At 56.2% G+C, this 13,138-nt stretch overlaps 1 protein-coding gene across 9 annotated transcripts in view; it reads left to right on the forward strand.

Moving 5' to 3' along the window:
- KIAA0513 (KIAA0513 ortholog) overlaps nt 1-9,171 on the forward strand; it is a 60,579-nt gene extending 51,408 nt beyond the window's left edge. For all 9 annotated transcript variants that reach the window (XM_058528410.1, XM_058528408.1, XM_058528406.1 and 6 more), the window contains 3 exons: nt 3,269-3,349; nt 3,860-3,954; nt 5,032-9,171. In XM_058528410.1, the coding sequence (XP_058384393.1) occupies nt 3,269-3,349; nt 3,860-3,954; nt 5,032-5,081 (226 nt within the window). In that variant the 3' untranslated portion in view covers nt 5,082-9,171. The remainder of the gene's footprint in view (nt 1-3,268; nt 3,350-3,859; nt 3,955-5,031) is intronic.
- The last annotated feature ends 3,967 nt before the right edge of the window (nt 9,172-13,138 follow it).

Genomic DNA, 13,138 nt, shown 5'->3' on the forward strand with positions numbered 1-13,138 from the left:
CACATATCTTGCATGACTTTGACATGTTCCTCTGTTTACCTGTTTCTGCTGCCGCTCCAGAGGGGATGCTGGAGAGGAGGAGAAGAAGAGGTGTGTGTCCACGTGACTCGTTCATGTTACAGTTCCGGGCCTCCTTCCAGGGCCCCTCGGGGCGGGGGCCACGCTCTCTAATTGCTGCAGGGCTCGGAGCCCAGACACAGGTGCAGCTCCACATTCCCGGGAGGCAGAGCTGGTGCTGGGACAGGCTGGCAATGGGTGGGAGCTCGCCAAGGACAGAGCACCCCAAAATAGTCAGGAAACAAATATGGCACCTTAAGACCTCCCGAAAGGCCCAGTGTGAGTTGAGAGAGGAGAGAGCAGTGAAGTCCAGAAAGTCGGCTCTGATTTTGAGCAAATGGAACTCTCCACCGGCCGCTCCGGCCCTTCTAACCAGACCTGTGGTCCATGCCCTCGACTTGCCGTGGGTGGTTGCAGGGGATCTGTCTCTGCAACGTCACACGCTCTGGGGTGTGCAGGGGTCCGGCGGACCCTCGCCCAGTGAGACAGGTCTGGGAAGTGACAGAAAAGGGACAGCCACTCTCTCTTTCCTGGCCACTGTGTGATGTGGAGCCTTGTGTGTGGTGGTGGGGGGGGTCCCCTGAAGAGAAAGGCATAGAACGTGCTGTTTCCTGCCAGCCCCGATAGTGGGGTCCTGCTCTAATTGTTTGAACTTTGTATTTCTTCACTACCTTTTGTAATATATTTTTAGAGTTAAAGACCTGCCTATTCAAAATATCATTTCTGATACGATGATTTTTTTTTTGGTGGAAGTTCCCCTAATCATGCTTCCTTTAATCAGCAGTCTGTTTTTAGTGCTTATTGTTTTGTGAGAAGTCTTGTTTCTGATGCAGCCCTGTTATAGCTTTAAAAGGAGCATTTAGGTGTAACAGAGCCTCCTTAAATCACAAGCCCTCAGTCCCACAGCCTCGAGGTGAGGGTGTGAGGAGCCCGCCTTCCTGGATCTGGGCCTCTCAGCACCGCAGCCAGCCGAGGCCCCGAGGGCTGGAGCCCCTGGCCTCCTCCAAGCGGTCAGTGCTGAGTCCCGAGAGGGAAAGTCAGCCTCTGGGCCTCACAGGCCTTCTCACCCAGGGGGATATGGTCTGACCACGCACATCTCGGACCCGCCCCCTGAGGCACCCACACATGGCCCACGCCTCACCCGGAAGAGGGCCAAGTGCTGCTTTGAGATTGGGGGCAGAAGGGTTGGCTCCAGGTCCCTGGGCAACCTCATGCCTCCAACATTGTTTCTCCTTTTTGGTAACCTATGCCCACAGTGCCATTGGCATCCTCTCTGTTCTCGCAGGCAGAAATGTCTCCATTTCAGAAGGCTTCCTGTTCTGCAAGCTGTGGGTCACGTCCGCATTCCCACGGTGGCCATTCAGACACACGTTCTGCCCGTAGTGTGGTATTAGACCTCGCCCAGTATTGGGTGTAGACCTTGGTTTTAAGGAATTGATTTGATGGTAGGCATCACCTGGTCTGCTGATTGCTAATGGCCTTCTGCCTCTTTCTTCAGAGGTCAGGTTAGACATCGCAATTCTAGTCCTAGCCACTGTGGAAAGCATCACCTCCTCATCGGGTCAGGAGTGGGGCTCAGGGCTGTGATGCTGCATGACTCCCAGGTAGCCATTCCCGCGTGGTCTGGGGTTGTGCGGTGCCTGACCTACACAACTGTCCACAGGGGGCCTGGTGGTAGTGTGGGGATTTATGTGCCTGGACAATCCTAAGGGTGACCGTAGGGGGAAAGAGGATGGGAAGGAAAATGGGATGGGATTAGCAGAGTATCTGGAAGTGTATTCTGGGCACCTTCGTGGGTGTCCTGTCGTCAGCACAAGGAGACTGGGAGTGACAGTGACTTCCCCTGGCCTCTGTCATGCCCCTGCTGTCCTGTGGCTCCTATGGCCTCCCGCTAAGCCACAGCAGGACCACTGAGCCCCTGCGGGCCAGGAGGGTGGAGAAGGGTTAGGAGCTGACGTTCTTGGTTGTGTTTCTCTCCCTCGGCTTCTCCGTTGTCCTGATCCCTCGCTCCTCATACTGCCTCTTCTCCCCTTGTCTTTTACCTTCTCTCAACCTGGTTTCAGTCAGACTCATCCATCTAAAGTTTAAATTTTAAGGGGAAATGGGCTGAAAGGAACTTCCCCTCAGCATCTGCATCTGCTGCTGCAGGTAGCACACTTGTCAGATAGACCCTGGTGCATGGGGATTGGGGGACCGCAGGGCGGGGGCGGTCCCTGGTCCACCCAGGACAGGATGCTGTGCCGTGAGGGGAGGGGAGAGGACCCCCTGTGGTGAGCTGGTGGGGCGGCTTCCACGGGGACACAGTATCCCTCAGGACACCCTCCCCACCCAGATCCCGAGCCCCTGGTGCTCCATGGAGAGCGGACAGACAGACAGACGCGTTCTTCCGAGTCCCGCCCGTGCAGCCACACGCTGCTCTCCGTTGGGGTTTCCACGCTTTATGTGAGAGGCTCTGTGCCGTCTTCACGGTAGCCACAGGGCGACAGTCCACAGGGGCCTGAGAGAGGAATATGGGGCTTGTCCACGTGCCCTGGGGCGGGCAGAGAGCAAGCACTGAGGGCTGAGGAATGCGGGGGAGGAACAGGCCTGTAGTGGGGCCAGGACTGCTGACAGACGGTGTGGTCGTGAGGGCGCTTCCAACCTCCCCACTCCCTCGTGTCCAGCTGCCACAGCCTATTGGCACTGCCACTTGCCGCGGGCCCCTGGGGTAGCGTCTTGCCATCTCCTCACCAGCTGGGCAGACCCTCCCAAAGCCAGTGGGGCCTGGAGATGTCGCTCGGGTCTGAGAACCTCCTCGCTGGGTGCTGGACGCCCACTCCCCATGGGACGCCTGCAGGGCCTTTTCCCTTCTGCAGGTCTCCCTGCCCAAAAATGGGGCTGCAGCCTCCATCCTTGAACCGTAGAGAAGGATCTGGAGGATGGTGTTCTTGTCTCCCAGAGAGTGTTCTGGGCAGCCTCTAAGCACACATTGTCTCAGGGCCAGTAGACAGCGATGGGCTTTCAGAGCTCTCCATCGTAGGGAGGGCCCCGCAGGCAGAGGGTCGGAGCCCTGGCAGGCTCTGTGTAGAAGCAGAGCGCAGCTCCCCAGCGGAGGTGCCCCCTGCGGCAGGGAGGCCACGCCTGGGCCCACCCCTGTAGGTCAGAGCAGGGGGCCGAGTGGCTGGGCCACAGGGACACTGTGACAACCCTCCCGTCACTCTTATGCTTGCAGGGAGAAGTGGTGCCACATGACCCAGGAGGAGCGCGACGACAGCCTGCGGTTCAACGAGAACATCACCTTTGGGCAGCTGGGGTGAGGGTGCGGGGCTCGTGGTGGAGAGAGCGGGCCAGGCGGGGTCCCCAGAGGGGGAGGGCAGGGGGCTCGTGGCCGAGAGAGCGGGCCAGGCGGGGTCCCCACAGGGTGAGAGCGCAGGGCAGCGGGAGGCCGTGACACTGACACCCAGACTCGGTGAGGACGGGCCACCAGGTGAGACCCTCCTCCCTGGGGCGCGGCCCGGGGAGCGCCATCCTTACGTGTCACACATTGTGACCCAGTGTCAGTCCACTGTGCATTCTGAAACACACATCAGTAATCACACTTGGCCTGGATTCCAGGTCCTAATTAATCCGCCTCCCAGCCACACCTGGTGGCAGGCGGTGTCACAGGGAGAGTTGTGGGCTGGTGGATGAGGCGACGATTTATTTTCACTTTTTTCTGGCAGTTCCGGGTGGGCTGCATGTCGGGCCTCCAGGAGAGAAGGGCCCAAGTTCCCTTTCCCAGGGGTGCGGGAGGGCGCTAGCTCACAGGTGTTTGTTCCCCCAGCACCTTCACGCACAACATGCTGGCATTCGGACTGAACAAGAAGCTGTGCAACGACTTCCTGAAGAAGCAGGCCGTGATTGGCAACCTGGACGAGGGTAAGGGAGGGCCAGGGGCAGGCAGGGGTGGAATTTTAGGAACAGATGCTCTGCACACCGGAATTTCCCACCCACTGAAAGGACTGTCCCTATCTAATTAGCAATGTGACGTTAAACTCCCCGGTGGCCCACGCCTCCCCTCTTCCTGTCTACCTAATGCATGAGACTCTTGTTGTTCTGTGTGGAAATCGTTTCTGCTGGGTGGGGTTTGCCGGGGGTGGAGTGGGGTCTGGGGAGCTTGGCAGCTCAGGGCCAAAGGGAAAGATGTAACTCAGTGCTCAGACCCTGAACGTGAAAATGGCCAAACTGGCCACGAGTCGCCCCTCCTTTTAAATGGCCACCGTATGGCCTCCCTTTGTTTCTTGAACTCCACTGCCTGAGAGGTATGGTGGCCGGGGGGGAGAGGGGGGTGGGGAAGGGGTCTTGAGGTTTTTCTGGAGTCTCTGGCTTCTGTGATAAAAGGGACACGTTGCTGATGTCACTCCCCTAATCTGCTGAGCCTGCCTTTAGCATCATCCCACCTGCTACAAAGTCATCCTGCCTCACGGCCTAAAAGCCTTCTGCTTAGACGTATACTTGGATTGACCAATATGCTTAGAAAAACACTCTATCCTGCACCAAATGGAAGGGGTTGCAGAGGAGTGGCGTCAGGACGCGGGAGTGTTAGAGGTGCTCCTGGATACCTCAGAGTGTTGTCACCAGCCCCACCACGCCCGAAAAGGGCAAGAACACTTGCTCTTGTCCCCTCATCTGCCACGAGGCCCTGTGTGGTCTGGAGGACCCAGGCCTGGCTTCCGCGATGCAGTTCATCTGCCCGAACCATGCCTTCCGCGGGCTTCCATGGGGGCCTGTGGGGCCACCCGCTGTAGCATCATTTCCATGAGAAGATACATCCCAGTTTCAAGGATGCATGTTCATGCCTGATGTGCAGCATGCTGGATGTCACCTTGGGCCTTTAGAAGCTGCGCTCACCGTTGCTGGTGAGGTCCTGATTTGTCATTGTCCCCAGTAAGAGCAGGACACTCCTGTCCGTGCCACCATCTTTCTTCCAAGAGATAACATTGTTTTTTCTTCCAGAGCAATACAAGCTGCTGAGTGACCACATCGAGCAGATGGCCACTGAGTAGGCTGCAGGAGGACTGAGGGTGCACGCTGCTCTCCCAGGCCAGCGACTGGCCGTCACCCCACCCGATGACCCTGCATGACATCGGCAGCAGCCAGAGCCACTCCAGCTGCCCTACAACTAGTGGTAGAAGAATCCGGCTGCCTGTCCTCCCTGCCTCCCCTCTGCCTGTGTCTGCTCCCCCCTCCACATGCCAAAGTGTCCCTCGGATTACATGGCTAAACCCGAAGTGACCATCATACCCCCGCATGTCAGGCCTGTGACATGGGACCGAGAGGGAGGAGGAGGAAGGAGGCCAGGGCCAGGTGGGCACAGGGCAGTATCTGCCGTGGCCTCCTGCAGGACAGAGGGCAGAGGGTGACTGTGGGAATGTGGATAAGGGCAGCCAGGAGACGGCACATGCCAGTGACACAGGGCAGTCATGGGTGATGATCTGGGACCCTCCCCTTCAGGTGTGGAACAGGGGTGCTCCCACAGACGGGGTTCTTGCTGAGCGGCAGCTGTGCGGAGGGGGCGGTAGGCCTCGCAGTGTTGGTCGGGGCTGGTGCTGGCTCTTTCTTGGCCCCCCTCCGTGTGACAGGAACTGGAGTCAGAGGAACCTGGAGGAGAGAGACCAGCGCAGAAGACGTTCTTTCCTGGCCGCAGAGGGCCCGGCCACAACTGCAGGGATGTGAGCCCCCGGGGGACATCACAGGCTCTGAGAGTCTTTGTTACAGTCACACCAGCACTGAGGTGTCTGCCTCAGGCCACCTGAGATGTTCCCGGTCAGCTGACAGCTTCCTTCTGAAGCAGAGCGAGTTCCACAGCTCACGCCCGGGAGCAGCGTTGGGCTGTCCCACGAAGAAGCACAGGAAAGAAAGCTTTCTTCAGTAGCTGCAAGACAGCCGCTCTTTCTAATAGCAAACAGTGCTGCTCTTTATTTCAAAAAAGACAGGAAAATCTGTGTCAGTGTTACAGACAGCCGGGCAGAGGCGGCTTCCGGGGGCGATCGTGCGAGGCGCGGTAGCGGAGCGGCTGCAGAGCGTTGGGCCCTCCACCCCCCGAAGCCTCAGGAAGGGCCTTTCCCTCCCGCATCCCAGGCCTTTGACCTCTGTCCTGCAGATTCTGCAGGTCCCCCGCGTCTCACATCTGGGGCCTGGGTCGCCTGGCTTTTCTCCCTGGGGTTGTACCAGACGCAGCAGACCAGCCCGAGGGGCTGAAGTCTGAGCCGCAGACATCCAGCATGCTGGCTCCCAGGGCCCGCTCTCTTTCCCTCTGCCTCTCGCCCATCGCTCTTGGGCACTGACCTGGAATAGGCCCTGGGGGGCTCTCTCCTTTCCCCCCTCACCTTCCCGTCCTGTTCCCCTCACTACCTCCTCCAACTCACGGTCCGTTACATCACCGTCTCCTCTTGAGCACCACACACACATGCCTGATAGTCACTTCTCCAGCCAGTGCTCGAAAGTTTCTCTCGTGGAATGCCTCCCTGGAATGTTCCAGAGAAGAGCATGCATTGGTTGAGCCATAGAATGCACGTCCGGGTGATTATAAGAGGGGCGATATGAGACAGAGTGCAATCTGAGGGCTTGGTGTGAAATGAACCAGGAGCAGGGCTTCGGGGACCTGGCTCGTTTTTATGGGGGCACCGTATGTGTGTGATGGCAGCCTGTCTGGCGAGGTCACTGAGCAAAGCACAGCCATGTTGCTGGTTTGCTTGCAGTGTCCTGGGCAGGCACGTGGGCTGGAGGGTCCCCCATTGCTGGACTCCAGCGATGGTGCATGTCTCTGCTGCATGCGTTTCAGGGAAATAACGTCAAGTGGGGGTGGGGTGGGCCCCTCCTCCTGCAATGCTTCCTTCAGATAATGCACGCCCTCCTGACACATCCACCCGTGACCCTGGATGCGTGGTGCTCCCTCCCCCTGTAATATCAGGCCCCCCAAGTGGTTTGTCCCGGGCCCCGCAGAGCTCTCCCTTTAGCTGTGTCGTCGTCAGCTTTACTAGTCATCTCTTAGTAGTTAGTTGAAATGCATTAAGACTCTAAGGTGCCCAAAAGACTTACCCTTGTGTATACAGGATTTTTGTATAGAAGTTTTGATTTGGTCTGATTTCTGGAGGAAGAGAAGTGGATTCTGAGACTCTGTCCAGGGGTGGCGGAGTGCGCAGAGCAGGCGGGACCACACAGCTTCAGAAGGAAATGCAGTGTTGACTTCTCTGGGCTTTTCCAAGCACTTTAACTTCAAAACTGATGTTGAGACGTTTTCCCCCATATAGTCCTCTTGAAGTAGCATTTGAAGGTGGAAGCAAGAGTTACTTTGGTTTTTTCCCCCTCTTGGTCCTTGTTCTTAGAGATCCAGGTCCTAAGAGTGGAGCAACGCTGACCCCACAAGTGCAGCCTGCTCAGCCCAGAAGGGGGCGCTGCTAGAGGCCTCGGAGTGAGATGCCGAGGTGGCTCGGAGGCTGCTCTGCTGTCCCCTGCTGGCAGCTGCCTTTGGCTGAGAGTTTCACCTTGGAGCGCCCCTCGCTGGTATCGCCTGGAGGAGCCCAGGTCCCTCGAAGAAGGCTGGCAGCGTGCCTCACTGAGATTTCCTCTCTCCCCCATGACGCCATCTCTTCCCTCCGGGCCCAGCCGGAGCAGCCATGAGGGGGCTCTGGTGGCGAGCAGACACAGGACACACTCTCCGAGGCCCCACCCTGATGCACACACGGGGACACTTTGGTGCAAGAGAGCTCTGGTAGTCCTTCTTGTAAACCCAGGGACCTTAGCCTCCGCGGGAAGCATCAGATGGCATCCGAGAACAGAGTTGCAGTCCCAACAGGTAGAGTGACCCAAGCCGGGAGCCTGGAAGGCCTGCCATTAGCAACAGCGTTTCAGAGTTTCTGCTGTCTGTCCTTCAGGGCTGTGTGGATCATAGTGAGCCAAAATGCAGTTAATTCTCTCAAGTATAAAGTTCCCTGCTCGTGAGAACATGTGGAGATGTGGCTTTGTATGTTTTTAGCCTTTGTTACAATTTTCCATTAGTGATGGATGTTTAAGAGGGGCCGTGTTCATCTTCAGATTGCATCTGCTGTGTGTGCCTGTGCGCATTTAACCCAAGGCAGGAGACCAAATTCTGACAGTGCAAGTTATTTGTGCAATGAGATGGAGTAGCCTCTGAATTCCCTGTTGCCAGAAGAAAAAAGTGGGCTAAGAACCTCTTAAATTACCAAAAGGAGGACTAGAAAAACAGTCCAGTTCCTGAGTTCTGTTCCCAAATGAAAGCCTGTTTAAGTTTTCAGGGCAACCCCGAGAGCCCACATTGAGTTTAGGACAGAGGTCCAGGGCAAGAGCCTCCTGTCCGGGAGTTGAAACCAGTGGACCCTGTTACTCGAACCGAGTCATGTTAGACGGTGGAGTTCCCTGTTGTGGAGAGAAGGCGGCAGCCTGGAGGATTGCATTTCTGTGGACTGTTTTCTGTGCGTTAATTGATCACCTGGAGGGAACAGCTGGTTTCCAGACTCCTGTGTGAGAAGTCGAGTTCACACCACCACAGGGTTTGTAAGAAGTGTCATCTGACCCAGGGGACTGGAGACCGTCACCATAAATCAGGACTGCAGGCTCCGAGCCTGACCATCCTGGGCGTTACAGCGCCCTGACTGGTTGGCTTCTTGGTTAGGGAGGATCCAGGTAGACCCGTGTGGTTAGATCAGCTTTATCACCAAATTACTTACAACTTGAGACCACTGGGCAGCCAGGGGGCCCAGAAGAGTGGGGAGCTTAGGCAGGAGGGTCCGTTGTCAAGGGAGAGAAAGCAGGAGGGCCGCAGAGGCCCAGCCCAACCTGGGGGAGGGGAGGAACGAGCCCCCTGGGGCCCCACCCAGCCAAGTGGTCTCAGGCCATCTCTTCTCATCTCTTTTTCAGCCCTAGACGAAGCTGCTGGGAGGGGGCGGACCCCACCCAGCCTCTTAGTTCTGAACCGTTGGCTCTAGGACTCGGCTGTCTCCCACGTTTTCCTGTAAATCATTTATTCCTTTTATGATTCTCGGAGGTGAGCTTCACTTGGAAAGCTGTCTGCTGAGTTTCAGGGTGAAGGGGAAGTGTATTGGCTGGAAGTGTCCCTAACTGACTAAAGTACAGTCTACAGGCCTCAGACAAGGCCATGGCTTACTCACGCCACACAGGCCACACGTTGCAGTATGTCCTTGTCACCGTGTGCCCGGAAATAGGAATGTGTTGGTTTGCCAGAAAACAAGTAGATGAATCATTTCCAGATTGTTCACACCCAGCGAATACCCTCAACGCTAAGACCATCCTCCACGGTGGGCTCCTGCGGGGCCTCATCCTAAACCTCGGTCTCCCGTGCTGTCCCTGGGCCCGCGTGTCCTGTACTTCTCGGGGAGGCATGGCACGGATGCCTCCTGGGGGCCAGCTGCCTTGTTCCCTGGGAACCTGGTGCTGGGCTGCATCCCCGAGTCAGCCGGTCTGTCTGAGCTCCGAGCAGTGAGACGAGTGAAAAGCTTGGGGGTGGAACCCCACCCCTAGCTGTGTCCAGGGGACTCGAGTATCCTCGAGACTTAATTGGGGCAGTGCTCCCATTACTGTTGGAGAGGGAAAAACTCGTCATTTCCAGGAGAGAGTGAGGATGTCTGGGTTTGCATGTCTTCCCGTCACTTCCACGCACACCCCTCCCGTAGGACAGCCGTGCAGTTGGGGTTGAACCCAGATCCGGGCTTGACCTGCCGACTCCAGGCTTCGACGAGGCAGAGTCAGGGCGGAGCCCGCGGCCAGCTGGAGCTCACCGGAGCACACCTGAAGGGGTTTGCACTTTAACGAGAAAGAGGGCTCCTGTTGGTAAATCCTCTGACCCCACAGCCAGTCCTAGAATTGGGAGACTGTGCCTGTTCCCTCCTGGCCCTAGACGATGTGCTCAAGAAAAGAGAAAGGAGAAATGCGCAGCGGGTATGTCTCCACCGGGAGTCCACGGCAGGGAAGGCCTCTGCCGTGAGGGATGAGGCGCTGCCCCGGGGTGGGCTCCTGATCTCTCCGCTGTGCTAGGGACAGCGAGGCTTAGGGTCTGCTGTCCCAGAGCCCAGCGACGCCTTGAGATAGACAAGCCAAACGTATGAACACTAGAAATGCTAGAAATTCAACCCCAGGCACATTTCCCTTAGAATATGTAAGTGCGTTAGCACACGGTCCATCTCCACCTTCGTTAGAAACCGTGGTCTCTGCTGGGCTTCAGCAGTGGCTTCCGTATGCGCATTCTATCTCTCTGTCACCCATTTGTATCGGACCTAAACGTGTCACCGCGTCCAGACATTGCCTGCAGCAGCCCAGAGGCAGAATCAGGGCACAGGTGTCCTCTGCGTCATGGTTATGCAATCTTGCAACCCGCTAGGTGATGCTCCACAAACTGTATTTTAAAGTTGAGGAAGTTTCAAGGTTGAAGATCTCAGAGCAGTGCTAAAATCAAAGCTGTTTCCTGTGAAGAAAAAAAAAATGTGTCTATATATTGCACCTCAGATTGTCAAAAGGTGGAAACTGAAATAAATTATCTTTTAAAAAAAAAGTCAGTCTGTTTAATTTCTGTTTTCACATATCCGTGAGGACTCTGTAGGGAATTTGCAGTGTCCTCAATGACATCGGTGGCTTTTCAGAAGAAAACATTTTTTCTAGGGTCAAATAGATGTTTTCCCCATTTAGGCTGAGCATTTGGGTCTCATGCAGATGAGTGTGCGTCTCATGGGAAACGAGGAAAGGGAGCATTCCTCGGGATGACACAGAGCTGCAGAGTTGTCTGTGCTGCTGCCTGGGGCATGTGTAGTGCATGGATTGGCCCCCGCCCTGCGCTGGACTCAGCTCAGCCTCCGGGATGCCCCAGACCCCTTCCAACCGGAGCCCTGACCTCGCTGCTCTGAGCCGAGGCTGCCTCACCTCTTGCATCTGGGGTTGGGGGACTGTAGGTGGAACCCGATTACAACTCCTCCCTGACAAACAGGACGCCTTTATCAGTCCTTCCAACCTGGTTCAGCAGACGTGTTTTGTGAATTGGTGGGCTTTCTCTTTTTCCGATTATAAGATGTCGGTGGCCACACGCTAATTCTTCAGCCTAAGAGGATCTGGGAGGTCAATCTGAGGAGCAGTCAAGGGCCTGGGAGAAGAGTCCTCAGTGCCTGAAGCAGCAGGCTCGGCTCGAGGGGCCCTGGGGGCAGGATGGTCCCTCCCTGGCTGCCCAACATGGACTGGGGTACACTCCCGGTCGCTTGGTGGAGTGGGGGCCCGACCTCAGTGTCCCCAGCTCTCCACCCACTCTGGAGGACACTGCCCTCTCTCAGCCAAATGTGGAGGGGCAGGCTGGGTGGCAGATGCCCCAACCCTGGGACGTCACAGCTGACTTTTCCTCCAGTACTAGGATTCCCCCAGCGGCAGCCAAGGGCTAGACTCAGGGGCCACTCCAAGGATGGGGGAAGACCCCTCTGCCGGGCAGCAAAGACCCCAGGAGCTGGGGCAGGGCGGGGTCGGCCCAGGAAAGAGGCCCAGCTCCCCTTCCCGCTCCCAGCAACCACTGTAGGCCTTTTGCCAAATTGTTTGAGCCTCGGTTTCTCCATCCGTAAACCGGGAAGATCACCACGAATCCTGGGCGGTTCCCGTGAGGACCCAATGCAGCCAATGCCAGCACGTTTGCAGATGGCAGAGCTGTGCTGCTCACGCCAGTCCATTCCCTCAGTTTCCCGACAAGGAGTCAACCCAGGGAGGTGTGCCCATAGGAAGGTTCCTGTCCACTAAAGAAAAAAGAACAAGGACCAAACTGTTCCGTCTAAATTTTATAGGAATACATTTAAAATGTATTCGAAATTCACAAAACTAAATATAAAAGAAATTTAAACAGTTAAGTTTCAAATGGTGTTTCTTTGTAAGTTGTAACCTTTTCCTTCTTACTTATCGAAGCTTAAGACTTCTGGAACACCCCGTGTGGTGGTTTTCTTCCATAAATTCGTGCTAAACGCTTGCGTCTGCAGCGTACCTCCAGGCTCTCCTGCCACCGCGCCAGGAACGCCCGTGGTCCCCTAAAGAAGCATCTCCCCTCTTCCTGTATTTGGGACAGGGCTCTTGCTCACGACATCGTGTTTAATGCCACGGGAAGTACCCGAGTGCCTGCCTTCCTGCCACATGCAGACATCCTCACAGACTGCTCTGGCGCAGCGAGTGACTTTGTCCTCAGCGACCAGGAGAGAAAAAGGAAGAGGCCCCGGAAGTCACACTCCTTCCGTCCCTACCTCCCAGCCTCCCCAGGCTCTGAATTTTGTTGTGACTTCCCAAGTGACGCCCTATGGAGATAGTGACCAGAAAGGCTCTTGGCCAGCTGTCCAGCCCCGGAATGAGGAACCATTGGTCTCCCGGGTGCGCTGGGGCCAGAGGGGAGGGGGGAGGGCCCTCACGCCATCAGCATACATTCAATGAGCACCTACTGTGTGCCAGGCTCCACCGGGCTCCAGGACCACAGGATGGATGCGCAAGGTCATTCTCCTTCAGAAACCATCAGTGGATGTGGGACGCTGCTGAGGTTAAAGAGAGGTACATTTGGGGCCTGCCCCGTGGCGTAGTGGCTAATTTCACTTGCTCTGCTTTGGTGGCCTGGATTCACAGGTTCAGATCCCGGGCCCAGACCTACACACCGCTCGTCAAGCCATGCTGTGGCGGCGTCCCACATACAAAATAGAGGAAGATGGGCACAGAAGTTAGCTCAGGGACAATCTTCAAGCAAAGAGGAAGATTGGCAAAACATGTTAGCTCAGGGCCAATCTTCCTCACCAAAAAAGAAAAAGAGTACATTTGTATGTATGTGTGTGCACATACATATGCTTAGAATGTAAAAATATAAGAGATAAAATATGAAGTATAAAGCGTGACTGGGGGCTGGCCCTGTGGCATAGTGGTTAAGTTCAGTGCTCTCCACTTTGGTGGCCTGGGGTTCGAGGTTTTGGATCCTGGGCATGGACCTACTCCACTCATTAGCCGTGCTTTGGCGGCGTCCCATATACAAAATAGAGGAGGATTGCCACAGATGTTAGCTCAGGGCCAATCTGCCTCAGCAAAAAAAAAA

The sequence above is a fragment of the Diceros bicornis genome, chromosome 32 (genome assembly GCF_020826845.1).
Source record: "Diceros bicornis minor isolate mBicDic1 chromosome 32, mDicBic1.mat.cur, whole genome shotgun sequence".
Classification (NCBI taxonomy): Eukaryota; Metazoa; Chordata; class Mammalia; order Perissodactyla; family Rhinocerotidae; genus Diceros; species Diceros bicornis.